Source organism: Hypanus sabinus, chromosome 1, assembly GCF_030144855.1.
Source record: "Hypanus sabinus isolate sHypSab1 chromosome 1, sHypSab1.hap1, whole genome shotgun sequence".
NCBI classification, from domain to species: Eukaryota; Metazoa; Chordata; class Chondrichthyes; order Myliobatiformes; family Dasyatidae; genus Hypanus; species Hypanus sabinus.
In genome coordinates, this window is record NC_082706.1 from 186,660,612 (window position 1) to 186,687,627 (window position 27,016).

The window sequence follows — 27,016 nt, forward strand, 5'->3', positions numbered from 1 at the left end:
CGATGATGTGCTGACATTGTAACCCACTCCAAGATCAAACTAACTCTCCCTGTCACATACCCCTCCATTTTCTTTCATCTATATGCCTATCTAAGGGTCTCTGGGGAAAACGTTGCTGGCTATCCTCTCTATTTATGCGTCCTTTCATTTTATACACCTTTGTCAAGTTGGCTCTTATCGTTCTTTGCTCCAAAGCTAAAAGCCCAAGCTCACTAACTTCTCATCATAAAACATGGAGCATCCTGATAAATCTCCTCTGCAAACTCTCTGTAAAGATTCCATATCCTTCCCATAATGGAGGAAGCAGAACCGAACACAATACTCCAATTGTGGTATAATTTTATAGAACTACAACATTACCTCATGGTGCTTGAACTCAGTTCCCTAACTAATGAAGCCAAGCACACCATATGTCTTCTTAACCAGCCTATTAACTTACATGGCATCTTTGAGGAATCTATGGATTTGAACCCCGGATCCTCCTGTTCCTCTACGCTGCTAAGATTCTTGCAGTTGTCTTTGTACGCTCCCTTCAAGTTTGACCTTCCAAAATCGTCACTTCACACTTCTCCAGACTTAATTTACCACATCACTGACCAGCTCTGCATCCTAACAATGTCTTATTATAGCCTACAAGGACCTTCTGCCCTATCCACAACATTAGTAGCCTTCATGTCATTCACAAATTGGATATCTTCCCAATCCAAGATATTTATAAAAAACACAAAGAGCAAGAATCCCAGAACAAATCTCTCTAGAATACCACTCGTCACAGACCTCCATCTACTACTACCCTCTGCCTTTTGTAGATAAGCCAATTCTGAATTCATATAAGCCATGTATACCTGGATCCCATGCCTCCTGACTTTTTGTATAAGCCTACCATGAGAAACCTTGTCAAATACCTTACTAAAATCCATGTACACCACATCCAGTGCTCTACCTTTATCAATCTGTTTTGTCACTTCCTCGAAGAAGTCAATCAGACTCGAGAGGCATGTCTTACCCTTTACAAGGCCACTGACTATTACTAATAAACTATGTTTTTCTAAATGCTTATAAATCTTGCCTCTAAAATTTCTGTCCAGTAGTTTGCCCGTGACTCATATAAGTGACAGTGGTCTATAATTCCCAGGGCTATTCCTATTTCTTTTCTTGAACAGAGTAATATCATTTGCCACCTTCCGATCTTCTGATGCTACTCCTATGTCCAACGAGGACACAAAGATCGTTGCTAAAGGTGCAACAATCTCTTTCTTAATTTTTGGTAGTAACCTGAGTTATATTCCATTTTATCCCAGGGATTCATCTGACCTAATGCTTTTTTTTTCAAGTTCCAGTACATCCTCTTTCTTAACCTCACATTTATCACTGGTGAATACTGAAATGACATATTCATTAAGGGTTTACCCTACCTTCTGAGTCCAGACAGAGGTTTTCTCTTTTATCCCTGATCAGTCCTGTCCTCAATCTAGTCATCCTTATATTCTTTACATATGTGTATAATGCCTTGAGATTTTCCTTAATCCTACTCATTTTCTCATGTTTCCTTCTAGCTCTCCTAAGTCCTTTCTTATGCTTCTCCTGGCTACCTTTTACTTCTTAAGAACCCTGTCTGATCCTTGCTTCCTTCTGAGTAATATAGCCTCTCCTCTAGTTAGTGTGTCCACGTATTGCGTCAGTAATCCTTCCTCAACACCCCTAACAAATTTTGCTTAATCTAAACCTTTGACACAAAGGAGACATCCACATTTACTACCTAACCATAAATATTTTAACTTCAATTTTGTTAATATTATTGCCATCCTTACATCTCACACTATTATATGTATGAGATCATTCATTTTGATACAAATTTATTTTGTTTTTACAGATGGTGAACACATTTTTGATTCATAGTAAAGCAAAAAATAGGAACTATACCTGTATTGAATGTCAATGATGTATTTTCAGGCATCTAGAAAGATAAAAAGAAATATAAAGAGTATAATCCTTCAGTAGTAAAATTTTATTGTCGAAGATAACATACTGTATGTTTCCATTTTATCTTTAAGGATATTTCTCAAAAACAAGGGAAAATAAGACTAGAACAGGGGTTCCCAAACTTTTTATGCCATGGGCCAATGCCATTAAGCAAGGGGTCTGTGGACCCCAGTTGGGAACCTCTGGTCTAGAATTAGAAGCTAATTGGTTGCTTTGCAGTGGAGCAACAACCATTTTGGTTATGGACCCATTGATAATTGAAAGGAGACTAGGTTTGGCAAATGTTGCAAGCTAATGAGGAGAATGGATGTGGAAGGAGAGGTGAGGGTGTACTGGATGCTGGGTTAAAGTCAGTGAATAAATCTTATCTTGTATTCATAACACCAAAGAAAAATGCTATTCAGTCTATCACATCCTTGCCAATCCTGAGCGGAGCAATTGCATTAATCCAATTCCTCTTCGTACCTTCTGCAACTCAGAATCAGAATTAAGTTTATTATCACTTACATATGTCATGAAATATGTTTTTTTAGCAATAGTACAGTGCAAGACAGAAAAATTACTGCTAGTTACAAAATAAATAAATAGTGCAAAAGATCAATAACAAAGTAGTGTTCATGGGTTCATGGACCATTCAGAAATCTGATTCCCTTTGATTCCTTTTGCCTTCAACATACACAATGGAATAATTTGCAGTAGCCAATTAAGCTATCTAGGTAGAAGAAAACCAGAACACCCAGAATAAATCCATGTGTTCACAAGAAGAGAAGTGCCAGCATTGTGTTTGTTGCCAGGTTGGGACCTGCTCGAGGATATGGGTATGTGGGACAAGAGTAAGCTCTGCAACTATATATAGCTTACTCCATTATGAATTAAAATGCTGAAAATGTGCATTGCACTTTGTTGGATATTACTGTGCATGTAATTCCTAATTCTTTAATGCATAAGGCAATAGATGCATGGAGGAGACTAAATGAAAATCATGAATTTTGTGAGGCATAAAAAGTCCCTGATTATAAGGGATTATTTTACTTAGAAATGGGTTTTGTGTGTGGATTACTTTTATCTGTATTATATTTCAGTATAAGAAATATAGATGTTATCAGGGAAATGCTTGTTTATAATATGTTGCTAAGTGAACATAAATTTAAATGTTTCTGTTGTGGTTAGCAATTGTTAATATACCAAGATTTCTCCTTGAATTATGTAAAATTAGGTTTTGTAAGGTAATAGCTATGTCGAAATACAAAAGTTGTAGTCTTATTTCCAGTGTAGATTAAATTCATCATTTTAAAAAATGTGCCTATTTATTTGGTATGACCTTGCTGTTATATAGTCCCCTAAAGCAATTATTCAAGTGGATCATCTTAAAAGTAACAAAAAGTGGTCATGTAATTTTGAATTGGTACAATTCTAGATGTGAGCAGTTTTAGAAAATTATTTATTATTTATTGAGAAGGAACCTGAGGTAATTAAATCTTAGCATATGATTGTGACATATATATATATATATATATATATATAGAAACAAACCTATAACGTGAAATGAAATAAAAAGGACAGTCTCCAAAAACTTGCATCATGCTCTCTCATCTGAGACCATACTTCACGAGTGCAGGGTGAAGGTCAAGGAGCTATCTTAACTCCATCAATCCTGTGGACAGTTACAAATGACCTTTCACTTTCTATAAGACATTCAATATTCTGAATTGTGGGGATACATTTTTCTGTGTTTAGAAAATGGGAAAATAAAAGACTTTCATGCTGCTAAAGGTGCAGGATCTTCTGAACGCTTCATTCACCCTGTGTGCTGATACAAACTAATATCTAATTTACACCGACTGAGCCATATTCTGAAAAATTGAATTTCTAAAATTGTTATTGAAACCATAGGTAAACTTTCAGCATATAGAGTAGGTTATTAGTCACTAGATTGGGCATTTTATCATTCTAAATGGAAACAGAGAATTTGTGTATTTTTTTATTTCTATCTTATATTGAAATATTAAATTATACAGTCTGTATGTTCAGCAGTGGATTATTTTCAATATTTTCATAAAGAAGTGTGATATTAAGCCGGGTATAGGAGGGCAAATATTTGTAGATTAGCATTATAAAGATCTCAAAAAATTGTACTATTATGCTTTAATTTTGTAGATTCATCAGAAAGAAAGCAAAATTAGTGTTTTGGAAGAAAAGCTGTTGGATGCCCGAAAGCAAAATTCTGTTCACTATGAAGAGGTATTAATTTTAAGAATAAATAAATGTTGCAACCTTTTTAATGACTTACTAGTTAGTAAGGACTGCTGCTCCAATCTTTTACAATAGCTTACTAAATTGGACGGATTGTATGCTGAAGAAAATATAAGGCAATATTATCTGTGATGTTTTATAAGACCATAAGACATAGAAGCAGAACAAGGCCATTCAGCCTATCAAATCTGTTCTACGATTCCATCATTGCTGATCCCGAATTCCACTTAACCCCATACGCCTGCCTTCCCGCCATGTCCCTTGATGCCCTGACCAATCAGGAAATTATCAACTTCCGCTTTAAATATACCCATTGTCTCGTCCTCCACTGTGGTCTGTGGTAGAGTGTTCCACAGATTCACCACCCTCTAGCTAAAAAAATTCCTCCTTACCTCTGTTCTAAAAGGTCACCCCTCAATTTTGAGGCTGTACCCTGTAGTTCTGAATACTCCCATCAGAGTAAACATCTTCTCTGCATCCGCCTTATCTAGTCATTTCGATATTTGGTGGGTTTAAAAGAGATCCCCACACATTGTTCTATATTCCAATGAGTACAGGCCAAAAACTGCCAAATGTGCCTCATATGTTAACCCCTTCATTCCTAGAGTTATCCTTGTGAGCCTCCTTTGGATTTTCTCCAACGATAACACATCCTGTCCGAGATATGGGGCCCAAAACTGTCGACAGTGCTCCAAGTGCAGCCTGAGTAGTGTCTTATAAAACCTCAGCATTATCACCTTGTTTTTATATTTTATTCCTTTTGAAATAAATGCCAACATTATAAAGTGTGAATATTTTCTGGCATAGAATATCTTACAATATACTCTATTAGACTTGTTTATGTGCATTTAGATTTTAAAATGTTTGTCTTTCATCAGCTGTAAATGAACTAATTCAGGTGAAGTGGAGTAACAGAGCATCTGGACTCTGGTGAACAACGGAACAAACAATGTACCTCTTAATTAATGGTTGAGGACTGAAATAAATAAATAAATATTTGCAAAAATCTGCAAATACCATGATGCATAACATTTTTATTCCTTATTACTAGTTGCTGAATAATTGCTGGGCTTTTTAACAGCAGTATCTGAGCCATTTGAGTCACAATGTTAATGAACCATAGTAAACTTATTCTAAGAATAGTAGAATCATGATTGTCCACAGTTCTCTGATTCCCAGACGTGAGGGATAGAAAAGATATTCTGAAAGTACTGAGGGATAAAGTAGTTTTGTTATTAAATGGAAAAGGTTTCAGCCCAAAAGATCGACTGTACTCTTTTCCACAGATGCTGCCTGGCCTGCTGAGTTGCTCCAGCATTTTGTGTGTGTTGCTAGTGTGTGTTTCCAGCATCTGCAGATTTTCTCTATTATTAAATGTTGAGATCGCCGCACTGTGCAAGGACAGATGCTCAGGATGGAGAAACAATTGGTTGAGATAAGCCATACAATAAGTTATTAGTGGAGATAGTACATAGGCTCCAAAATAGAAATTATAAAGGACAGAGCAGAAATCAAGAAATAAGGAGACATTCCAATGTGCCTGCAATAATTTTGACTATTTATATCATATATGTAGATTAGACAAATCAAATTTGCAATGATAACCTTGAATACAAGCTCACAGACGGTTTCTTAGAGTAAAATGCTGAGATACCAGTCAAGGAGATGAGTATCTAAGGTTTTGTGTAATGAGATCAGTTTAAAGAGGATCTAGTTCTTTCCCAGCGTATATGACGAATAAACATTTTTCGTGCTTCCAGCCGTGTAAAGTTATCAATTGTAGTAGATGATTCAATAACAGACTCTGCTGTCATCATCAGGGATGATACCTGGGCATGTCCAGTCCAGTGGCATTTATAACCCCAGAGTCCACCCCTCCTGATTGGTTAGTCCTCATCCAATCAGGTTTCCTCTGGTTTTATTTCAATGAGACATGGTGGAAACTTGTATCAAGGAGCACAGGAGGTGTATTTGTTTGGGTTACCCAGAGAAATCGTGGTACATTCGCAATAGCCCTAGGTTTGACTTTGATGGCACAAAACTACTGTTCCGTGCCAATGGCCTTTGGAACTGCATGGTAAAGGAAACTTGAAATGGAGACACCTCTTTCTCCCTTCTTAGGGAGAGAGAGGGAGAGGGAGAGGGAGAGAGAGAGAGGGGGAGAGAGAGAGAGAGAGAGAGAGAGAGAGAGAGAGAGAGAGAGAGAGGGGGGAGAGAGAGAGAGAGAGAGAGAGAGAGAGAGGGGGGGAGAGAGAGAGGGGGAGAGAGAGAGGGGGAGAGAGAGAGAGAGAGAGAGAGAGAGAGAGATTGATTTGAGAATGAGAAACCTGGATCTGTTGTCTTAAATTTAAACAAAAGCCATTTACAATGGTATGAGTACAGTTGGCCAAAGTGATTGAAAAAATACTTTTAAAGGGTAAGTAGAGAGACTTGCAAGAGTAGACATTTAAGGATACATTTCATAAGTCTCAGAAAGGTATATTCTGTTGAGAAAGTAAGGCTCTGCGGGAAGGGCACACATTTGCAGCCAAATAAGGATGTTAAAGAAAGTATTCAAATGAAGGGAAAAAATCCCATAATGTTGCAAAGGTTAAGGGCAGACATTCTAAATAATTATTTTGGACTAGCCTTCATGTAGAAGATACTAAAAACATCAGAAGTATCAAAGAAGGGAGGAATGTAAAATATTCCATTTTATTCAAGTAAAAGTACTAGGCAAATTTATGGGGCCAAAGGTATGCAAGTTTACTGGATCTGATAGTTGGTGTCACAAGATATTAAGGGAAAAGTTGCTTTTGCTGTAATAACCAAAACTCCACAGTTATGTCCAAGTGTGCATCGCCCATGATCTTACTGAAGGTTGGAACAATCTCAGGACTCTGTTGGCCTAGTCCTGCTCCTCATCCTGTCTCTAATGATTGCATCTTAGTTTGATAATACATGTATACCTAAAAGTTTGTGAAATGGTATTAAAAAGTATTATGCTGTAAAAGCAAGGAACTGCAAATGCTGGACACCTGAAATGAGAAATCATTCTGATTATCAACTTGAAATGATAATTTTCTAAGTTCCTCTCTCCATGCATGTTCCCTTTCCTGCTCAATATTTCCATCATTTTTCTGTTTTCATTGTGTGTTATACTTATTGAGTTATATTAGCAAGCTGAATAATGGTTACTGACAAGATATTTTAATGCTTATTCCAAGATCTAGTTTATAAGTAAATTTTTGTAGGACAAAATAAAAGAGGATACATCTTAAACACCACTTTGTGCCATAATTATTCTTCCCAAAACTATAGGCTATATTCTGATCTGCGCCAAAGGCAGTCCATGATGTTGTTTTGAACATTGGATTTCACCGTTAGCCTGACCATTTACTAGGCCTCAGACACAACCCTTTTGGCTGCCACTTCAGTGTGCAGATGGTGGGAATGGAGAATAATCCTGGAACTTACTCACTGTCTGGTCTCATTGCCTGCAATCTCTGCCCATCCACTCTTACTTCTTGGAGATGTAGAGGGCCAGAGGTGACATTGAAGCTGACGGGTGTCCCTTGAGATAGCATTGCCTATGAACAATGTAGACTTTAAGATGCTGCAAAGTGAGATTCTGCACTGGAATGCCTTGTGAACCTTTTGCAGGCAGCTTCCTACCATAGGATTTTAAAATTTATTTTGAATATGTTTGATCAACAGAAACATTTAAAATCTATGACTGATGTTTTACTTATTTATTTAACAATACAGTGCAGAGTAGTCCCTTCCAGGCCTTTGAGCCATGCTGCCCCAGCAACCCCACAATCCTGATTAATCCTAACCTAATAACAATTTACAATGACCAATTAACCTACCCAGTACATCTTTTGATTATGGGAGGAAACTGGAACACCTAAAGAAAACCCACACTCTATAGGGGGAGGACGTACAGAGATTCATTACAGAACAAACTTGTTTAGAAATAATAATACTTCAAAACTGATACAACAAATAACTTTCAAAATTAAAGCATTGAAATACAGTGAAACCAGTCAAGGAAATATTTGCGCTTACCTTTTCCATGACTTTGGTGACCTCATTCAAATGGGTAGGTTGCTGTTTGTACATCAGCCCTTCCTGCCATAAAGCTGAGCATGTGAAGTCCCTTTGTTGCCTTTCACTCTACATTTGTAGGAGTACAGGATGTGGTCATGAATAGCTGATAGCTGCCAGTTTGATCTGTAGGATGTAAATATTATTAATGAGTTTTATGGCTAAATGTTATATGTATCTTAATGCATTCCTGCTTCTTCAAAGGAGTGAAGCTCAAAGTTGGACTGACAAAAAAGAAGTAGATTACATATTATGATTCAGCCAGCAGAATAGAGGGAATTTGCACCCTGTTGAAGCTAGTGATGGAAACAAGGATGGAGAATTTTTATTAATGTACATCAGTTGCATAGGATAAGTATTTATGTATTTCAAAGTCTTGAATTATGCTTTCCTGCACCCTTTTGCCTTCACTTAACCTCACCTGAACTTCCTGAATGCATTTTAGGATTGAACACAATGATACAGACTCCTTAGGGGCATCAGGAACATCAATGAAATTATCAGTTTTATGGGAAGGGTGGAGGAAAGAAGGATGTGGGAGAGAGAAAGGATTGAGAGAAGGATATTATGAAGAGGAGGAGTAGAATATTTAAACTCCATATCTCTCAAAAATACTTTTTCCTAGACAACTGCTGAATAAGGCAGATTTTCAGATCACACAGAGGTTACTGCTACTGTAAATATTACAAAACAATGTCATAAGATAAACAAGTAGCTGCAGCAGATGAAATAATTTGCCTCCACCAGGGTCAATTAGGTTGTTAATCAGCAGCAGAACAGCTGATGCATGACAGGTTTTAGTAATCTTGATTATCTTCACAAGTTTATTTAGTTGCTAGACCAGGGCCAGAATAGGATCCACCTCAAAGATTTCTTGGCTTTTAGTAGTCTGTCCATACTTAATCTTCTTGGCAGATTAGATTCTATCTTCTGAGAGGTTGGAAAAATGCTCCCAATCCATTGGTATCTGAATTATTCTATCCGATTACTGAACCCATCATTAGCAGCATGTATTGAACATGAACTCTTACCCATTTTTGTCCTCTTCTCAAGATTTAAGAAGAAACTAGGCTGCTAAACAAACAACTGAAAAAGAAAAGTTAAAAATAAAAAAAAAATTGGAACTATTCAGCAGTTTATGCAAAAACCTGCTTAGAGGAAAATAGACTTAACTTTTTAGATCAATGCAAGTTTTTTTTCTTTGGTGGTCCTTTTACCAATTTCAAGAAAGTTATGAACTCAAGTCGGATGCTAGCAAGATGGTGCCAGTGACCAAAGCAACTAACAGTGACATTCTGCACACAGTTCATGAAGCTACTACTTCTTCTTCTCTGCTTGTAAACATACTTCTACTACTACTCAGTGGATGATTCGAGCCTGTAATTTACATTTTGATAATGTGTTTCTGGTCCGTCTGAGGAATCTGATGCTTTTGCTGTCTCTGAGGGAATACGGTGTGGTTGAGAGCGAAATTGAGAACAGAGCGTGCAACCTAATGATGGAGTGCGAGCCCATGATTGACGCCATTACCTGACAATCTGGCCGATTGAGGTGTTGAGCAAGATTGAAATCAATGAGGACAAAAGCAGAAGGGGATAGGGTGTTCAGCGGCATATGCTTGTGTTTGACCAGTTTCTGTCTCCTTCTGAGCTGTCTGAGCAAGGTTCTGGAGTCTTGGGTCCTGGGCACAGTTTGTGAATTGGTCTCATTTTTAGAGGACTGTGCATTTTATGTTACATGTGGTTCTATTGTTATTTTGCACAAATTTGATCAGGGCACTTTGACACAGACTGGATCTGCGGTCTGCAGTCAAATGTAACGCAGTGCTAAATTGAACTGAATTGAACTATGCTGCATATTTCTAGACTGTTTCGAGGACCGTGGTTTAATGTTTAATCTTCTGTGCGTTATTTGCTGTTCTTTTGCTGTTTTGCATGACTTGTTCTTTTTATTGCATGCTGGGTGTTTGATGTTTTCTTTGAATGGGTTCCACTGTGTTTCTTTGTTTAGTAGCTGCCTGCAGGAAGATGAATCTCAGGGTTGTATATTGCGTACATGTTTAGATAATAAATCTACTTTTAACTTGGGACATTAAGTCATTAAATCTCTCTTCACAGATGCTACCTGACTGGCTGAGTATTTCTAGGATTATTTATATATGACTTCAGGTAGCCATCTTTAAAGAAATTTCATACCTTGAATGTGAACTTTGTTGTTAGTTAAGTGACAGTTCTTTGACATTTGAAGAGCTTTCTATGTAATGGTACATAAGCTATCTTTACTGGTTAGCTGCAGTTTTTATCCTTTGTGGCTTCACAAGAAATGCAGCTTGTCTGAAAGCATCTAATCATAAATATGCATGTCATAAGTAAGAGTTCAGCTCACTTTAATATTCATTCCATTGTTACAGAAACAGGAGCACTTTAACTGACATGTTACAAGGTTTTATTTTCATATTCTGGCATATTACCATCTGAAGACATGGAAGGTGCTTCTACTTCGTCAAGCAAATATAATTGCTTATTAATAGAGATGTAAAGCAGCAAACAGGTGCACACTCTTCATCATAGAGTCTGAACTTTGACAGCTCTTCCTGATTTATTACATAACACGATCCTGCTGCCGTAGTATTTTAAGAGTAACTGGATGGCTGCTTCTGATTGAATTAGGGAACAAATTCTTCCACAACATTAACAGAATACTTATTACTAGGTTGGATATGTGAAGCTGCAACAAGAATTAAGGGGCCAAATAGGAGTTGACCATTTAGCTCTTGAACCTGTTCTGTCAATCAGATGGATAATTCATGACAGAACTTAAAATGTATGCTCTTTCTTATATCTTCACATAACATTAATAGAATCTAGCAGCATTAGTCGTTGTTTGCTGAAGGGGTTCCAAAATCCATCTTTTCCAAGGAAAAGTGTTTACTAACCACCTTTCAGGAACGTTTTAGGAATAGTCTTCCCCTCTGCCATCAGATTTCTGAACGGTCCATGAACTCTACTTCACTATTGATCTTTTGCGTTATTTCTTTAGTTTTGCTTTTTATTGTAACTTATAGTAGTGTTTTTTTTTTGTCTTCCATTGTTCTGCTGCCACAAAACACAAGAAATTTCAGAATATATGTCAGTGATAATAAACCTAATTTTTATTCTAAGTTGCAGGCTGGCACTGTCCTGGACCCAACAACCAAAGGAAACAATTTAACATATACACTATATCCCTTAGCATCCAACAAACTCTTAAACTTCTAACTTTTAGTCAATCTAACTCTAATGTGTTACCTTCCTTTTTAACTTACACTGAGAGCCCAGATGTCATGCTGGTAAACTAGTGCTGCTGTCCTAAACTGTGTCTCTCTAGAACTTTGTATGGCAAGCATGCAATTTGTTCTGATTATTTTCCCTGTTAATCATTCTTGAACTCTTCTTGCCTAAAGAGAAGATACCTCTTTATTGAAATGCTTCAGAAGACTTGACCATCCTAATTCCAGAAGCTAACCCGAAAAATGGAACATGGTGTTTATGAAACTTCATTAAAATTAGGATAATTTAAATACTGTATATTGTGTGTATTTGTGCTGGATTATACCATTGACTGCTGTATTTCTCCAAGATTGTTGTCATGTGTATTATTATTCCATCTGCTTCCTTTTGATTTGATTACTCCTGCTTTTAAGAAATTTTCAAATTCTTACTGAAGATAATTTATAAACATTTCTTCAAAATATTTTTTGAGAACAGTCATCATTAACTCCATTCAGGCCCAAAGAATGCACTTTATTCTTAGCTACTCTCATATCTTGCTTCTGGCACTATTCAAGCAGATCCTGTCCCCTCGCAATCTAGTTATTTCACCATATTCCCATTAACTGCTGACCATTTATCTTCTGGGCTGCATGAAAGCCTCTGTTATTAGACAGATCGGGCAGAATGTGGAAAACACCTGGAAACAAAGTCCGATATTGTCACTTATGGCTATTCGTAGCTTTGAGAAGCCATGTTTAATTCATTCTATCCGGAGTTTTTCAATGATTTCTGTGCAGAGGCATGCGCTGTTTTTGTGCCTGCAACAGCTAGAAGCCCAATGTCTAGATTTTCTTGTGTGACTGGTAGGTCTGCATTTCACGAGGAGAGATGTAGTGAAGTTGTAACATATGGTCAGACAACTTTTAAGGATTGTGATGTTCTGATAATTTAAGGAAAATATGAACATGCACCAAGAATTTCAAATAATTCTTGGTAGAAGAGGTGCAAATTAAGGGTAAGATCCTGCATATACAGAGTTAAACAAGCAATGGGAAGGAAACAGCAGATGATATTAATGCCAGAGTGTTGCTTATCAATCACAAATGCATAGTGGTAACAAATGATTTTACAAGAATTGTCAAAGTGAATTTATCTTCAAATGGGATATTCTGTCATCTGCACCACTAACTTCATCCACTGCTTAACGCACGTGACTTGCACCACTCACTTACTACTAATCTCTCAATCGGGATTCAATCCTGATATTCATATGGTTTACTTGTTCTCGCCCCATTAGCAATGTTGCCGGTTTCACACTCATGACATGTAGGTTTTGCATATTGCAACACATACACAAAATGCTGGAGGAACTCAATAAATAGGTCAGCATCTATGGACATGAGTAAACAGTCAGCGTTTTGGACTAAGACCCTTCATCCTGACTGTTGAAAACACGAGGAAATCTGCAGATGCTGGAAATACAAACAACACACACAAAATGCTGCTGGAACGCAGCAGGCCAGGCAGCATCTATAGGAAGAAGTATAGTCGACGTTTTGGGTGGAGACCCTTCGTCAGGACGGGTCTCGGCCCGAAACGTCAACTGTACTTCTTCCTATAGATGCTGTCTGACCTGCTGAGTTCTTCCAGCATTTTATGTGTGCTGCTTTGGATTTCCAGCACCTACAGATTTTCTTGTGTTTCTGGTGCTTTTGCACATTGATGGCTATGCAACCATAATAGCAAAAGCACCTAAAGAATGGAATATGTTAACCAAGGGGCAATACTTGGGTTATGGTAATGCTGAGTGATTCATATCAAAGTACAGTATATGTATACATATTTAATCTTCTTTTCCTCATCTCTATTGTAGCTAATCTCTCTCACTGATTATTTCAGGGCAGTCTCTGTGAAGGGGTATGCTGATGTTAGACCATAAGACATAAGAGCAGAATTGGGCCATTCAGCCCATTGAGTCTGTTCCACCATTCTATCATAGCTGATCTCAGATTCCATTCAACCTCATACACCACCCTCTCACTAAATCCCTTGATGCCCTGACCAATCAGGAATCTATCAACTTCTGCTTTGAATATACCCACGGACTAGGCCTCCACCACGGTTTGTGACAAACATTCCACAGATTCACCATTTTTTGCTAAAATATTCCTCCTTACTTCTGTTCTAACAGATTGCTGCCGAAATTGCACCCTCTAGCTCTGAATACCTACAATAGAGGAAAATCTTCTCCACATCCACCTTATCTGGTTTTTTAACATTGGGGAGGTTTCAATGAAATCCCCATGCATTTTACCAAGTTCCAATGAGTATAGGCCCAAAGCTGCCAAATGCTCCTCATATGTTAACTCCTTCATTTCAGGAATAACCCTTGTGCACCTCCTCTGGAATCTCTCCAATGATGATACATCCTTTCTGAGATATGGGGCCCGAAACTGTTGACAATATCCAAGTGCAGCCTGACTAGTGTCTGATAAATCTTCAGTCTTATCTCCTTGTTTTTATATTCTATTCCCTTTGAAATAAATGTCAATATTGCATTTGCCTTCTTTACTACTTACTCAACCTGTGAATTAACTTTCTGGGAGTCTTTCACAGGGACTCGAAAGTCCCTCTGTACCTCTGATGTTTGAATTTTCTGCCCATTTGGATAATAGTCTGCACTATTGTTCCTTTTACCAAAACACATTATCATACATTTTCCAACACGGTATTCCATCTGCCACTTTTTTGCCCATTCTTCCGATTTGTCTAAGACCTGCTGCAATCGCATTGCTTCCTCAATACTACCTACCCTCCACCTATCTTTGTATCATCTGCAAACATTGCCACAAAGCCATCAACTCCACTACCTAAATGACTGACCAACAATGTGAAAAGTAGCGGTCCCAATACTGAACCCTAAGGAACACCACTAGTCACCGGCAGCCAACCAGAAAAGGTCCCCTTTATTCCCTTTGTTCCCTCCTGTTTCTCAGCTATTCCTCTATCGATACCAGTATATTTCCTGTAATAACAAAGGATTTTATCTTGTTAAACAGCTTCATGTGAGGCACCTTAATCAAATGCTTTCTGAAAATCCAAGTAAATAACATCCACTGCTGCTCCTTTGTCCACCCTACTTGTTACTTCCTCGAAGAATCCTAACAGATTTGTCGGGCAAGATTTCCCCTCACAGAAACGATGCAGACTTTGACTTATTTTATCATTAGTCTCCAAGTTCCCTGAAACCTCATCCTTAATAATGGACTCCAACACTTTCCCATTCACTGATGTTAGGCTAATTTGTCTATAATTTCTTCTCTTTTGTCTTCCTCTCCTCTTAGAGTGCAGTGACATTTGCAATTTTCCTATCCTCTCGGACCATGCCAGAATCAAGTGATCCTTGAAAGAGCATGACCAATGCATCCATTATCTCTTCAGCAACCTCTCTCAGGACTCTTGGATGTAGTCCATCTAGTCCAGGTGTCTTATCCACCTTAAGGCCTTTAGTTTGCCTAGCTCTTTTTGTTGTTCTCTCATGTGTCCTTCTACACATGTGCATAAAGTATGTGCATCTGAACCAAGCTCAAGACATTACTGTACAGTAACTGTAGTCAAATGCATCTGGCACTGTTACAAAGGGAGGGTCCAGTAACTGTTGTCAGGCTATGACAGTATTCTGCTAGTGGTTTCATGTAGCTGAACACTGTGGAAATGACCTGACTCGGGATTCAGCAAAAAGTCATGGTTGATGTAAGGCATATGCAAAGTAGTGTTTGTGTGGTCAACACCACCCTGAACTATGGGAAGACTGCAATCTGAGCAAAGCTTTGTGTTCACTCTTTCTACAAATCTGTGGCAAGAAGTAGTTAGATGAAATAGCCTCCCTTCATACAGATGGCACCACACAGTTGCATCAGGCTGACTACAAAGTTTTTCTTACAATGAGATTTGAAAAAAAAACAAATACTTAAATTAAAATCTGGACTTGTTTTGATAATCAACGATTACGAGGCCCTTTGAAATTTGACATTGTCAGGTTTTACTAACACTTCAGTAACAAACTAAAGGAACTTCCTGAATTTCTCCTGTTTTGAAGTTTAATTAAGAAAAATTATCCCTAAACATCCTGTATCAATATCAGATCATGCTTGGGAACTTCTAGCAGATTGTAGTCAAGCTTAGTGAGAAGGCTCTTTCTGTCATCATGTCTGGAGGATACTAATTTTGGTAAAGTCTTTAAACCTCCATAACCATTTTTTATTATCAGCCATTCCACTCCGTGTAGACTAAAGAAACTTTACAAATATAGTTAAGCTCTAAAAATGTCTAAAACACAGTAATCCATGTGTTAACGTGTACCTGGCTCATGGTGCGGTGGCAGAGTCAGTGTAAGCTTAAGGTCCTTCATGCTGTTGAAGACTTGATGAACTGTGAGGGGTTAAAAGAGGCCATTGGCCGGAGCATGCTGTTTGAAAATATCAATGCTGGTGTCAAATCAATGTTGCACACTGATTGACATTATAAATGACTTGCTCTCCATGCTGGCTGTGTGCACACAATTTCCTTTTTACCAAAATGGCACCCACTACAGTCCCCATCAGAGAAATTGCAAAGGTTTCTCAGCTTGAAATATGGTTGACTCGTTGTGACAGGCATGTTGTTGATGTGAGCTGCAGCATTAGTACTGTGAAGTGCAGGAAGGACAGAATTCTTTATCAAGTAATTGATGCAGCATTGATTCCACTTTGGGAGCCAGAGAACTGAGAATCAGGTCCTGCCCTGCACCACCACACTGGTACTTCACATTCTCCATCCTTATCTTTTTACCTCCATTTAGTCATAGCTCCCATTAGCCCTGCTAAAATCTATACATGGGTTAGAATCATTTGAGGCTCTTCAAAAGCATTTTGGTATTTTTGTGCCATCATTTTGTAATATTTCCCCTTAAACATTCTCATCAGTATAAATTTGATTCCTACGCAATTTTACTTTCATTACACTAATATACACCTCAGATCAATCTTGGTACTGTAAGTAGTGCTGGTTATAAGATATACTGGAGAACTGAATGCTATTTGCAATTGACCTTTCAGAAAGTATTTCTTTACTGGTTGGAAATGACTGGAAGTGAGCGTTGGCCCTATTCTATATTTTTTTAAATTAGAAGAACAGTAAAAAATAATCTATGTCATTATATATTGAACCATCAAAGAAGAAACTTACTTGACAGTACAACGCCACAGAGCTGTAATGTGTCAGCAGAACATTCCAGAAAATTGTTCAAGGTTTGTTTTCTGTCTGTGAACGAAATATATTTCATTTGAAAAAGGATAGCTATATTTGCTGTCAATAATGTATTATGAATGACTGTAACTCTGAGTTCTTCGAATATATTCATGCTGAAAATTGTAATAGTTGTTAGAATTCAAGAACATAATGAATATGATTTGAAATAATGGCTGCAACGTTCAATTTTGATCTTAGTTCCTCCACAGAGAAAAATTCATGCAGAAGTTAAAAGAAGAAACTGTAGAGTTGACAGACCAAATAAAAAAGCATTCCCAGGATATCAGTGCACTCAGTGCTGAGAAGCAGAAAATAGAACTGGAGATGACAGTAATTACTGAGAAGTATAGAACTGCTCAACAAGAGGTATATTAGACTTGTCAATAAAAAAATATAAATTGTGCTGTCACTCTCTCCATATTTTTATTAATATTTGGGTAGAGTGAATTTCCTACACTGAAATTAACCTTAAGTTAAAATTGTTGTGCTGTTATTAAAAATGTAGAAGATTTTAAGTAGCTGTTAATGAAATGAGGTTAAAATGGTCACAATTAATTCTACATTGTTTTCCCAATATTACAAAAAAAACAATGCTAGAAGAACTCAGTAGGTCAAACAGCATTTATGGAGGCAAAAAGTGTAAGGTGCAACCCTACAAAAGGACTGAGAGGGAACAGGCAGGATTGGAGGATGGGATAGAGGCTGGAGAGAGATAGATGGAACCAATTAGAGAGGTGATTATGGGTAGATGAAATTAGGTAGGGGGAAGGGGCTGGAAGGATGAACAAGGGACAAGAAATAAATATGCATTTTTATATAAAATTATATGCACACAGTTTATATGGAAACCTCACACATATTTCCCCAATTTCCCATATGTCTGCACTGATAACCCCCTCCTTCATCCTGAAACCTGGCAAAAATGATAGAGTTCCCTTGGTCCTCACCTTTTACCCTGTCAGGCTCTGCATCAAACTTATTCTCCTCTGCCATTTCTGCTGGCCTCAATATGATCCCACTGCCAGTTATATCTCCCTGCCACCCCTGTTTTCCACTGGCAGCACTGTCTGTGAATTAATGGTCTGATCATACCCCTTTCCAGCCCTTCCTGTCCTTGTAACTGAAAAGGAGTTGTAACACCCGTCCCTATATCTCCCTCCTCATCATCATCCAAGGATCTACAGAGTTACTCATCCACTTGCTACAGAGAGGTCAAGTGCAAATTGCTTCATATGACACCTCGTATTCCACTTGGATTACTTTTGTATGAACATTGTATTTTCCAATTTCAAGTAACCCACACTCGCTGTTCTTTTCTCGCGTATACTTACACATCCACCTAGTTTGTTTCTCCCTTTGTTCATCCCTTCTGTCCACCTTACATCACTTCCTCTGCCAGTTCCACTTATCAACTGTCCCTCGCCAAATCCCCAACATGGTTCTATCTGCCCAATGTCCTCTTCCCACCTGCATTCTTTCCTACTCTTTGTATTGTTCTATACTGTACTGGCAATCTTTTCTATTCCCTCTCTGTTCTGTACTAGGTCCTCAATGTGAAACATTAATTTACAGCTTTTGCCTCCATGGATGCTCCTGAGTTCTTCATGTCTAATTATTTTTATGGCAGAATCCAGCATCCGCCATATTTTTTGCATTCATGTCAACATTACAGTCCAGCTGTTGTTTCTATGATCAGTTTTCATGGTTTATGGCAGATCGTGCTTGTTCAGGATATAGCTGTAATTCTTGGCAATTTATTTAAAGCACATCACTGGTGTTACAGAGTGAGAAATAATCGGTTCTAGTTAGATGTATTTTTTGTAAGCATAACATATTAAAATCAAATTTAAGATGGTACATAGGGGAATTTTGTTAAGATTCATTTTTACTCCATTCATTCAGCTGTATGGAACTTGACAACCTTATCTGAAATTGGAACATATGCAGTAGCAAGAAGTTTAACAAATAAAAAGACTTGTTACATGTAGCAGATGCTAAATACTGATTATAGAACATAGGCTTTGAACAGTATAGCACAATTCAATGTACAAGAAGAAATTTAAACGGTAGTGGAATTAATTTTACAATGTACTGCACTCATGATCTTTGTAGTGCCCATTTCTAATTATTTTCTACTCTCTGTTGTGGGCACTAATATGTTTTGTGGATTAGTGCTTATTGTTGCACTTTTTAATATGCTAAACAAAAGAATGGAAATCTTTCTGCTGAAGCTGACCGAATCTCTCTCCTGAATTCTGGTGGTCAATGATGTCAAATAATTAATTAATAATCCTAATTGCATAACTTCAGATGGAATTATTCAGTTTGCAATACATGCTTTATTCAGTTTATAAGCACCTGCATATTCACATTTGTGCTGTGTTATTTGAAATCCAGGTCAGCAAACGAGATGAGATTATTCTAAAACTAAAGACCGATTTGAAAACTGCACAAAAAAAATATGGGGGAGCACAAGAAGATGTATGTATCCACTGAGATTTTGATTTAGTTTTACAAATATTGATTGCTTTTCAACTATTTAATTTCCTCATAAATTATTATCCTATTTTTACCTTAATTAAGCCCCCCTTCTCTGTGGTGTTATTATACTCTTTGCAATGCTGTATAAGATATAATAAGGTAAGATTCATTTGTCACATGTACATCAAAAAATCAAAACATACAGTGAAATGCATTATTTGCATCAACGAGCAACTGTACACAGTCAAAGTTTGAGCTGGAGGCAGCCCCTGTCAGACCTATACATGCAAGCTCCTCCCAGTCTCTACCCTGCTACCAGGAGTCTCCTGCCACTCGTTTACAACTCATTACCTGCAGCCTATTTAAACCAGCTCTCGTCAACAATCCTTGTTCACTGGTATGAACCAGCCAGCCTCAACCATTTGGTCCTAGCCTTCACTTACCATGTTGCCTTGTCATGTTAAGTATCTGATCACTCACGTTTTGTGGCCCCTTGTGGCTTGTTATTTTGTAGTTTATTATTAAAGTTATCGCTCACCATAAATTGTCTCCACTGCTCTGAGTGTGGGGCAAGTCTCCTCTACATTTCCTAACAGCCTGCAAGTGTCACCATGCCTCCGGTGTCAAGATAGAATGCCCACAACATACTAATCTTATTCTGTTCATCTTTAGCATGTGGGAGAAAACCAGAGCATTGAGAGGAAACTCTCAGTCACAGGGAGAGTGTACAAATTCTTTAGACAGTGGCAAGAATTGAACCCTCTTTGCTGTTCCTGTAAAGCATTAAGCTAACCAATGTGATTTTGTTATGTTTCTCCATTTTCACGTACTAATATGATAATAAAGACACTCCACAAGCATTCTGAAACCTTTTGGCTTATTGGTTAGTATAAGCTTTGTCTCATATGATAGCCTCTTGGGTTTTGTGTAAAGGTTTTGAATTCAAGATCCTAATCAGACATAAGCCCCAAAAAATTGACATGAACAAATCCATTGATTGGGGGAAGAGGTCGAATTATCTAGGGTGCTGCTTTGAGATTCAGATAGTAAACAGATTTCCTTTAAGACTTTTAAGACTGACAGAAAAAATCCCATGCCACTACTCTGAAGAAAATAGAACAAGTGAGATATCTTAGAATCCCTGGTCAAAATCTATCCATCACTCAACATTCATTTAAAAACATAATTTGTTTATTATCATGTTAGTAGTGTGGGAGCTTATATATAAACTAACTGTTTTGTTTCCTATGTTACATGATTGTCTACAAACTTTTACAAAAGTGTCTTTGCTTATTAACTACTTTAGAGCATTTTGAAAAGCCTATGAAAAGACATGCTACAGAAGTGCTAGTCTTTCATTGTCAATAGAAATTCCTCTATTTACAGAATGAAAAAAAATAAATTCTTATCTTCAACTGTTTGCGACTTGACTTCTCCCAACTTCTGGCTGTGGCTGATTACCATGGTTTTCTCCAACCTCACTTCAACCCTATAGTGTTACTATCACACCTTCAATGTGTTTCCAACCCTTGGCTCAGAGTACATGTGTAAATATGTTGCCAGTTCCTGGCTTCAGCCATGCGTCATCACATATTCACAACTCCTGGAGCATTTTACTTCATTAATGTAAACTTGTCTGCCCAGTTAAATTAGAGTCCAGTTTATGCTTGCAAATGATTGCATGAAACCCCTGGCACTAACCTACGGGTCTACCAGCTAACATTGGTATCAAACAATTAAATATCATAACATCAATACTTCTCAATGTTTTTGCTAAAATGTTGCACCTCATCTCACCTCTAATAAACTTCCTTTGGAGTGAAGTTGTAATTCAGAACTAATAGGAAACTCTTCAACATCAAACAATACAGTAGACCCTTCAGCCCACGGTGTTGTGCCAAACCAAATAAATTTGTAATGAAATTGGCCACTAACATAATCCCCTATGGCTGCACAATATCCATATCCTTCCATCTTCCTCACATTCACGTGCCTACTGCGTCTAAACATCTCTAATGTACCTACCTCTACCACCACTTCAGCCAGTGCATTCCAGTTACCCACCATTCTCTATCTAAAAAATAAACTTGCCCCTCACATATCCTTTAAAATTACCCCCTCTTACCTTAAATGCATGCTGTCTGGTATTGGACATATCAACCCTGGGATAAAAGAAACTGTCTGTCTGCTCTATGCCTTTTATAATCTTATAAACCTCTGTCAGATCTCTCCCCAGCCTCTGTTGCTCCAGAGAAAACAACCCAAGTCTGTCCTTTAATCCAGGCAATATCATGGTAAATCTCTTTCTGCATCCTCTCCAAACTTCACCATCCTTCCTATAATGGGGCAACCAGAACTGTATGCAATACTCCAGATGCAGCCTAACTAGAGCTTTATGAAGCTGCAATATAACTCTTGACTTTTGAACTCATTGCATTGAAAAATAAAGGCCAATGCCATGTTAGTGTCACATGCCTTCTTAACCACCCTATCAACTTGGGATGGCCACTTTCAGGGAACTATGATCTTGGTCCCCAAGATCCCTTAGCTCATCAATGCTGTTAAGTACCTTTGTCATTAACATTGTACTTTCTCTTTACATTTGACCTATCACAGTGCAACACTTCATATTTGGCCAGGTTAAAATCCATCTGCTATTTCTCCACCCATATCTGTAACTGATTTATATCCCACTGTATTCTTTGACAGTATCTATGTTATCCACAATACCACCAATCTTCATAACAGCATTAGGGTTAACCTTTCTAACCTACCTTTTCATCCCAGGTAATTTGTATACAGTGCATACAGCAAAAAGGTCCCAGTACAGATCCCTGTAGAGCACCACTAATCACAGACCTCCAGCTTGAATAAGTCCCTTCGACCACCACCCTAGTCTTCTTTCGCAAGCCTCTTCTGAATCTAAGTAGCCAATTCACCATGGATCCTATGCATCCTAGTCTTCTGGATGAGCCTCAATTGCGGAATCTTGTCAAACTCCTTGCTAACATCCATGTAGACAGCATCAGCAGCTCCATCTTCATCAATTACCCATGTCACCTCATCAAAAAAACTCAATCAAGTTAGTAAGATGTGACCTGACCCACATAAAGCAATGCTAGCACTCCCTAATTAGGCCATGATTTACCAAATGTTCATGAATCCTACCCTGAGAATATTATCCAGTAACTTCCCTACAACTGACATGAGACTCACCAGTCTGTGGTTCCCTGGTTCACTTCTTGAATAATGGAACAGCTTTAGCTACAGTCTTCCAGAACCGCACCTGTGACTAGAAATGACACAAAGATATTGGTCAAGGACCCTGCAGTTTCTTCATTTGCCTCCCTCAATAACCTGGGGTCTGTCTCATCAGGCTCTGGGGACTTAGCCAGCTTAATGCTCTTTAAGTGATCCAATACTACCTCCTGCTTTACCTCAAAATGGCCTAGCTTAATAATGCTCAGGGCACAGATCTGCCTATAATCCACATCCTTCTTGGTAAATACTGATGTAAAGTGCTCATTAAGAACCTCACCAATCAGAATCAGAATCAGGTTTATTATAACCGGCATGTGACATGAAATTTGTTAACTTAGCAGCAGCAGGTCAATGCAATACATAATGTGTTCCTTCGTCTTACCCTTCTTGAAGTCCACAGTCAGCTCTTTCGTCTTACTGACATGCACATGTTCCCCTTTCATCCCACCCACTCCCTAGTTATCCTCTTGCTCCTGATGTATGCATAGAATACTTCGGGATTCCCTACTTCCAAAGATTTTTCATGGCCCCTTCTGGCGTTCCTGATTCCCTTCTTGAACTTTTCTCTGGCTTTTTTATAATCCTGAAAGGCTCTGATTGATTGAAGTTTCTTAAGTTTTACATCCTTTATCTTTGGTAATATCCCAAGCTATGGTTACCACAGCATCAGTAATTGTGCTCTAGTATGCAAACGATGCTTGTGTTTCCACACATTCTGAGGCTGTCTTATTCACTAAAGCATTTGAGAAGGCCTAAGACTTAACACCCTAAATCCAATGCACTCTACCAACTGGCCCCCAATGCACCACACAAAAACCCAATGATAAAGGTTTACAGTGTGACCCTGGAAAATGTGGACCACTTCCTATAATGAGGGAGACATTTCTCATGATGAAAGTCATTAGTTTCTTCAATTTGCCAATACAGCCTTTGGTCAATTGAGGGAATGGGTGTTTGAAGTTCAGGATCTTAGACCCTATGTAACAGTCATGGTCTAGCAAACAACCGAGATCACTGTCTCCTACGGTATCTGCTCCTGAGACCATGACTACCTAGATCATGCAACTTCAAAAAAATTCAGAACTATCATCCGCACTCCATAGATCTTCCAGATTAACTTGACCAATGTCAGATTCAGATTTATTTATCTCATGTGCATTGAACCATATAATAAATAGATCTGTAATGGTGTCCCTTACCAGACCAATGTCCCAAACCACACTTAGTTGGCTATATTAGGCAGGCCATGCTGTTCACATGTCCAATACTAGAATCTCGAAGTGGACGTTTTATTTTGTGCTCCCCACCATTTGTGGGAATCTCTGGCCCATGACCATTCAAAGTGGAGAAGAAACATACAGAACGGTATTGAGAACCCAAATCCAGACATAATGTATCAAGGTACGGTGAAAACCTTGTCTAGCATACTGTTATCATTACATTGTGCATTGAAGTAGAATCAAGTAAAACAGTAACAATGTAGAATAAATTGTCAAATCTCCCAAAAAAGTGCAGTGCAGGTAAGTGATAAAGCTCAACATCCTAACGAAGTAGCTTGTAAGGCCAAGAGTTCAAGTTATTGTATAAGAGGTCTGTTTAAGAGTCTGAAGACAGTGGGATAAAACCTATCCTTGAGCCTGGTGGTACATGCTTTCATGCTTTTGTATCTTCTATTTAACTACTTCATATTCTGCAAAACTAGAGTGGAAGCAATTTATTCTTTATTATGAGGTACTGCCAAAATGAAGGTCCCTAATTTCAGTTTAATAGATATCAATTATTGATTTAAAGCAATTTCTTAATGTTCTCTGTTGGTTCCTACAGTTGGCACATAAAAATTAGAAAATATGCATTAGTCTCAGCTGGAGACTGTTAATCCTTTAGGGGAATACTATTCCATAAACACTTTACTCAGGAGGAGGATAACACTTGAATGGTAGTTCAGCCTTTAGTCAAAGCATGTGGAGGATGTTACTTAGAGTAGCAAATGTATGTGTGAACCTCATGCAAAGATATCCAGAGTACCTTGAGGAAATCCATGCAGTCATGGAGAGGACGTATAAATTCCTTACAGACACTTCTGGGAATTGAACCTGGGTCACTGATACTGTAAAGCATTGTGCAAACCACTACACAACTACTGTAGTTAGGACATTGGTGCCACCACATCCGAAATGTACAGTATTGTTTTCTTTACTTAAGAAAAAAATTAATGTATTATAAACAATTTGGGGAAGGTTACTGGACTAATTGAGGAACAGGTTGATTGTCTTATGAGGAAATATTGAACAAGCTGGGTTTTACCCACTGAAATTAGAAAAGTGAGAAAAAATGATGGAAATATATAGAATGCTGGAGAGCCTTGATAAAATTTGGCGAAAAAGATATTGTAGAACATGCCAGAACTGAAGACTGCCTTTGAGTCATCCATTTAAGACAGATTAGGCATTTTTTCTGTCAGAGGAATGTGCATCTTTGTCACTCGTTCCCTCAAAATATTGATGGAATTGTCTTTGAGTATTATTAAGGCAAAGGTTGAAAAATGATTAATAAGCAAGGGAATTAAAAGTTCCTCTGTTAGGAATATAGAGTTAAGATTACAATCAATTCAACCATGATCTTGTTAAAGCTAGTGTGTGATTTAGGGCCAAGTGGCCTAATCGTTTGGATATGACTTTTTATCTTTTATGACTTAATCCAGGACCTTGTGTGTTTGGTTTCATCTGAGTGAAATATAATTCAACTGTTTGTAATACACCATTATCCAGTGAGTTACAAGGACCAGCATTTATGCTTTTAACTGTCCCTCCAAGCATAAATTCATTACACGTTTATTCCCAATGCTATTTTTGGGACTTTATTCTGCACCGATCAGCTTTCTACATAACCAAAGCGACCAACTCAAAATTAATGGATTAACTTTAATCCTTTAAAATGCTTTTGCCAGATATGAAAGATGCTATATCAATGGGTTTTCTTTTATTCTAACATTTGGTACAATTGTCTTTTGAGCTTCACTGGATAATTAATCAAGGGTACTTTTTGTTGATATATAACATTTTTCTTTTTTATATCTCACCGTTTGTAAGTTCAAGAAGATCACAGTGTAATTTTGCATTCATGGAAGCTGAAGGACTTTCATGACATGCCCTATTCTATATTCTAAGCAACTTCTATAAAATTCATTGCATCCTTGAGCATTGTACAGAGGACAGGCAATGCTTAGCATTTAAAATAATAATAGCTACTGTCAGTTTCAAAAAAGAATTCCTATAAGGTATAAGAACCCAACAGAAGAGTGACTCATCCATTGCTGACAAAAGAATTTGAAGATTAAGTCCAAGGGAGAGGATTAAAAAGTTTCCAGAAGTTGCTTAAGGATTCTGAGTGATTTAGGGCTCACTACAGCAGGACCAAACAATTGATAAATAAAGCCAACATGAGGCTAGACTGGGACAGAAGTAAGTGTAATGTAATAATTTCTAAGTAAAAAGAAATAATAATGGGACAAGTATAACACCCTTACAAACAGCACTGGAGTACTTTTGATTGGAAACAGAAATAACAAACGAGTGAAACAATTAATTTGCCAAAGAAGGCAGCAAAATCTGCCTGAAATATCAAGGAATCAAGGGCAAGAATAAGGAACTGAAAGGAATAAGTAATTGTATAAAAATATAAACTGAGCAGTTGGTGAGGTCCAGAGACCACAATCCCAGAGATCTAATGATCTACCTGCAGAGTTCAGAAGGAGGTTGTCATAAAGTTAGTGCATATTCTGGTTATCATCTTCCAAAATTCTGTATATTCTGGAGTTATTCCTGTGGATTGAATGGTATCAATTGTAACCCATTATTTAAGAAAGAAGAAGACAGTAAATAAAAGAGGGATTACAAACGGGTAATAATGCTAAGGATGTGGTAACAAAATGGGTTGAAAAGATTAATATGACTGATCAGGGATGACATAGAGTTATAAAAGAAAAATTATGTTTGAATAATCTGTTGGAGTTCTTTAAGGATGTGATGAGCAGAATAGAGAAGGAGAAAATCAATGCAAGAATTATATCTGGAATAGTCTTCCTGCTTGACTAGTGTAACCACAACTAAACTGAACAAGCTTGACATTATACACTGCTTACTAGCCTGTTCAGTCGATACTGCGTCTATCATCCTCAAACTTCACTTCTTCCTCTCTTATCTCATTTCTGGTACATTTGTGGAACATTCGATGTGGTGCGTACATGGATGTAGCAAACACAAGCTCTTACAAGGCAAACTAATTAGAAAATATCAGTCCAGGGCATCCAAAGGAAAGTGGAAAGATGAATGTAAAATTATTTCTGAGCTAGGAAGCAAAAGTTAAAAGCAGTAAGAGCTCGAGTAATTGTGTGACCCTTAAAAATGATT

At 37.8% G+C, this 27,016-nt stretch overlaps 1 protein-coding gene across 17 annotated transcripts in view; it reads left to right on the plus strand.

Annotated features, from left to right (window-relative positions):
* LOC132401241 (interaptin-like) overlaps nt 1-27,016 on the plus strand; it is a 617,788-nt gene that overhangs the window by 290,175 nt on the left and 300,597 nt on the right. For 15 of the 17 annotated variants that reach the window (XM_059983244.1, XM_059983267.1, XM_059983373.1 and 12 more), the window contains 3 exons: nt 4,141-4,224; nt 17,064-17,231; nt 19,263-19,346. In XM_059983244.1, the coding sequence (XP_059839227.1) occupies nt 4,141-4,224; nt 17,064-17,231; nt 19,263-19,346 (336 nt within the window). The remainder of the gene's footprint in view (nt 1-4,140; nt 4,225-17,063; nt 17,232-19,262; nt 19,347-27,016) is intronic. The other 2 variants (XM_059983307.1, XM_059983336.1) reach the window with 2 other exon arrangements.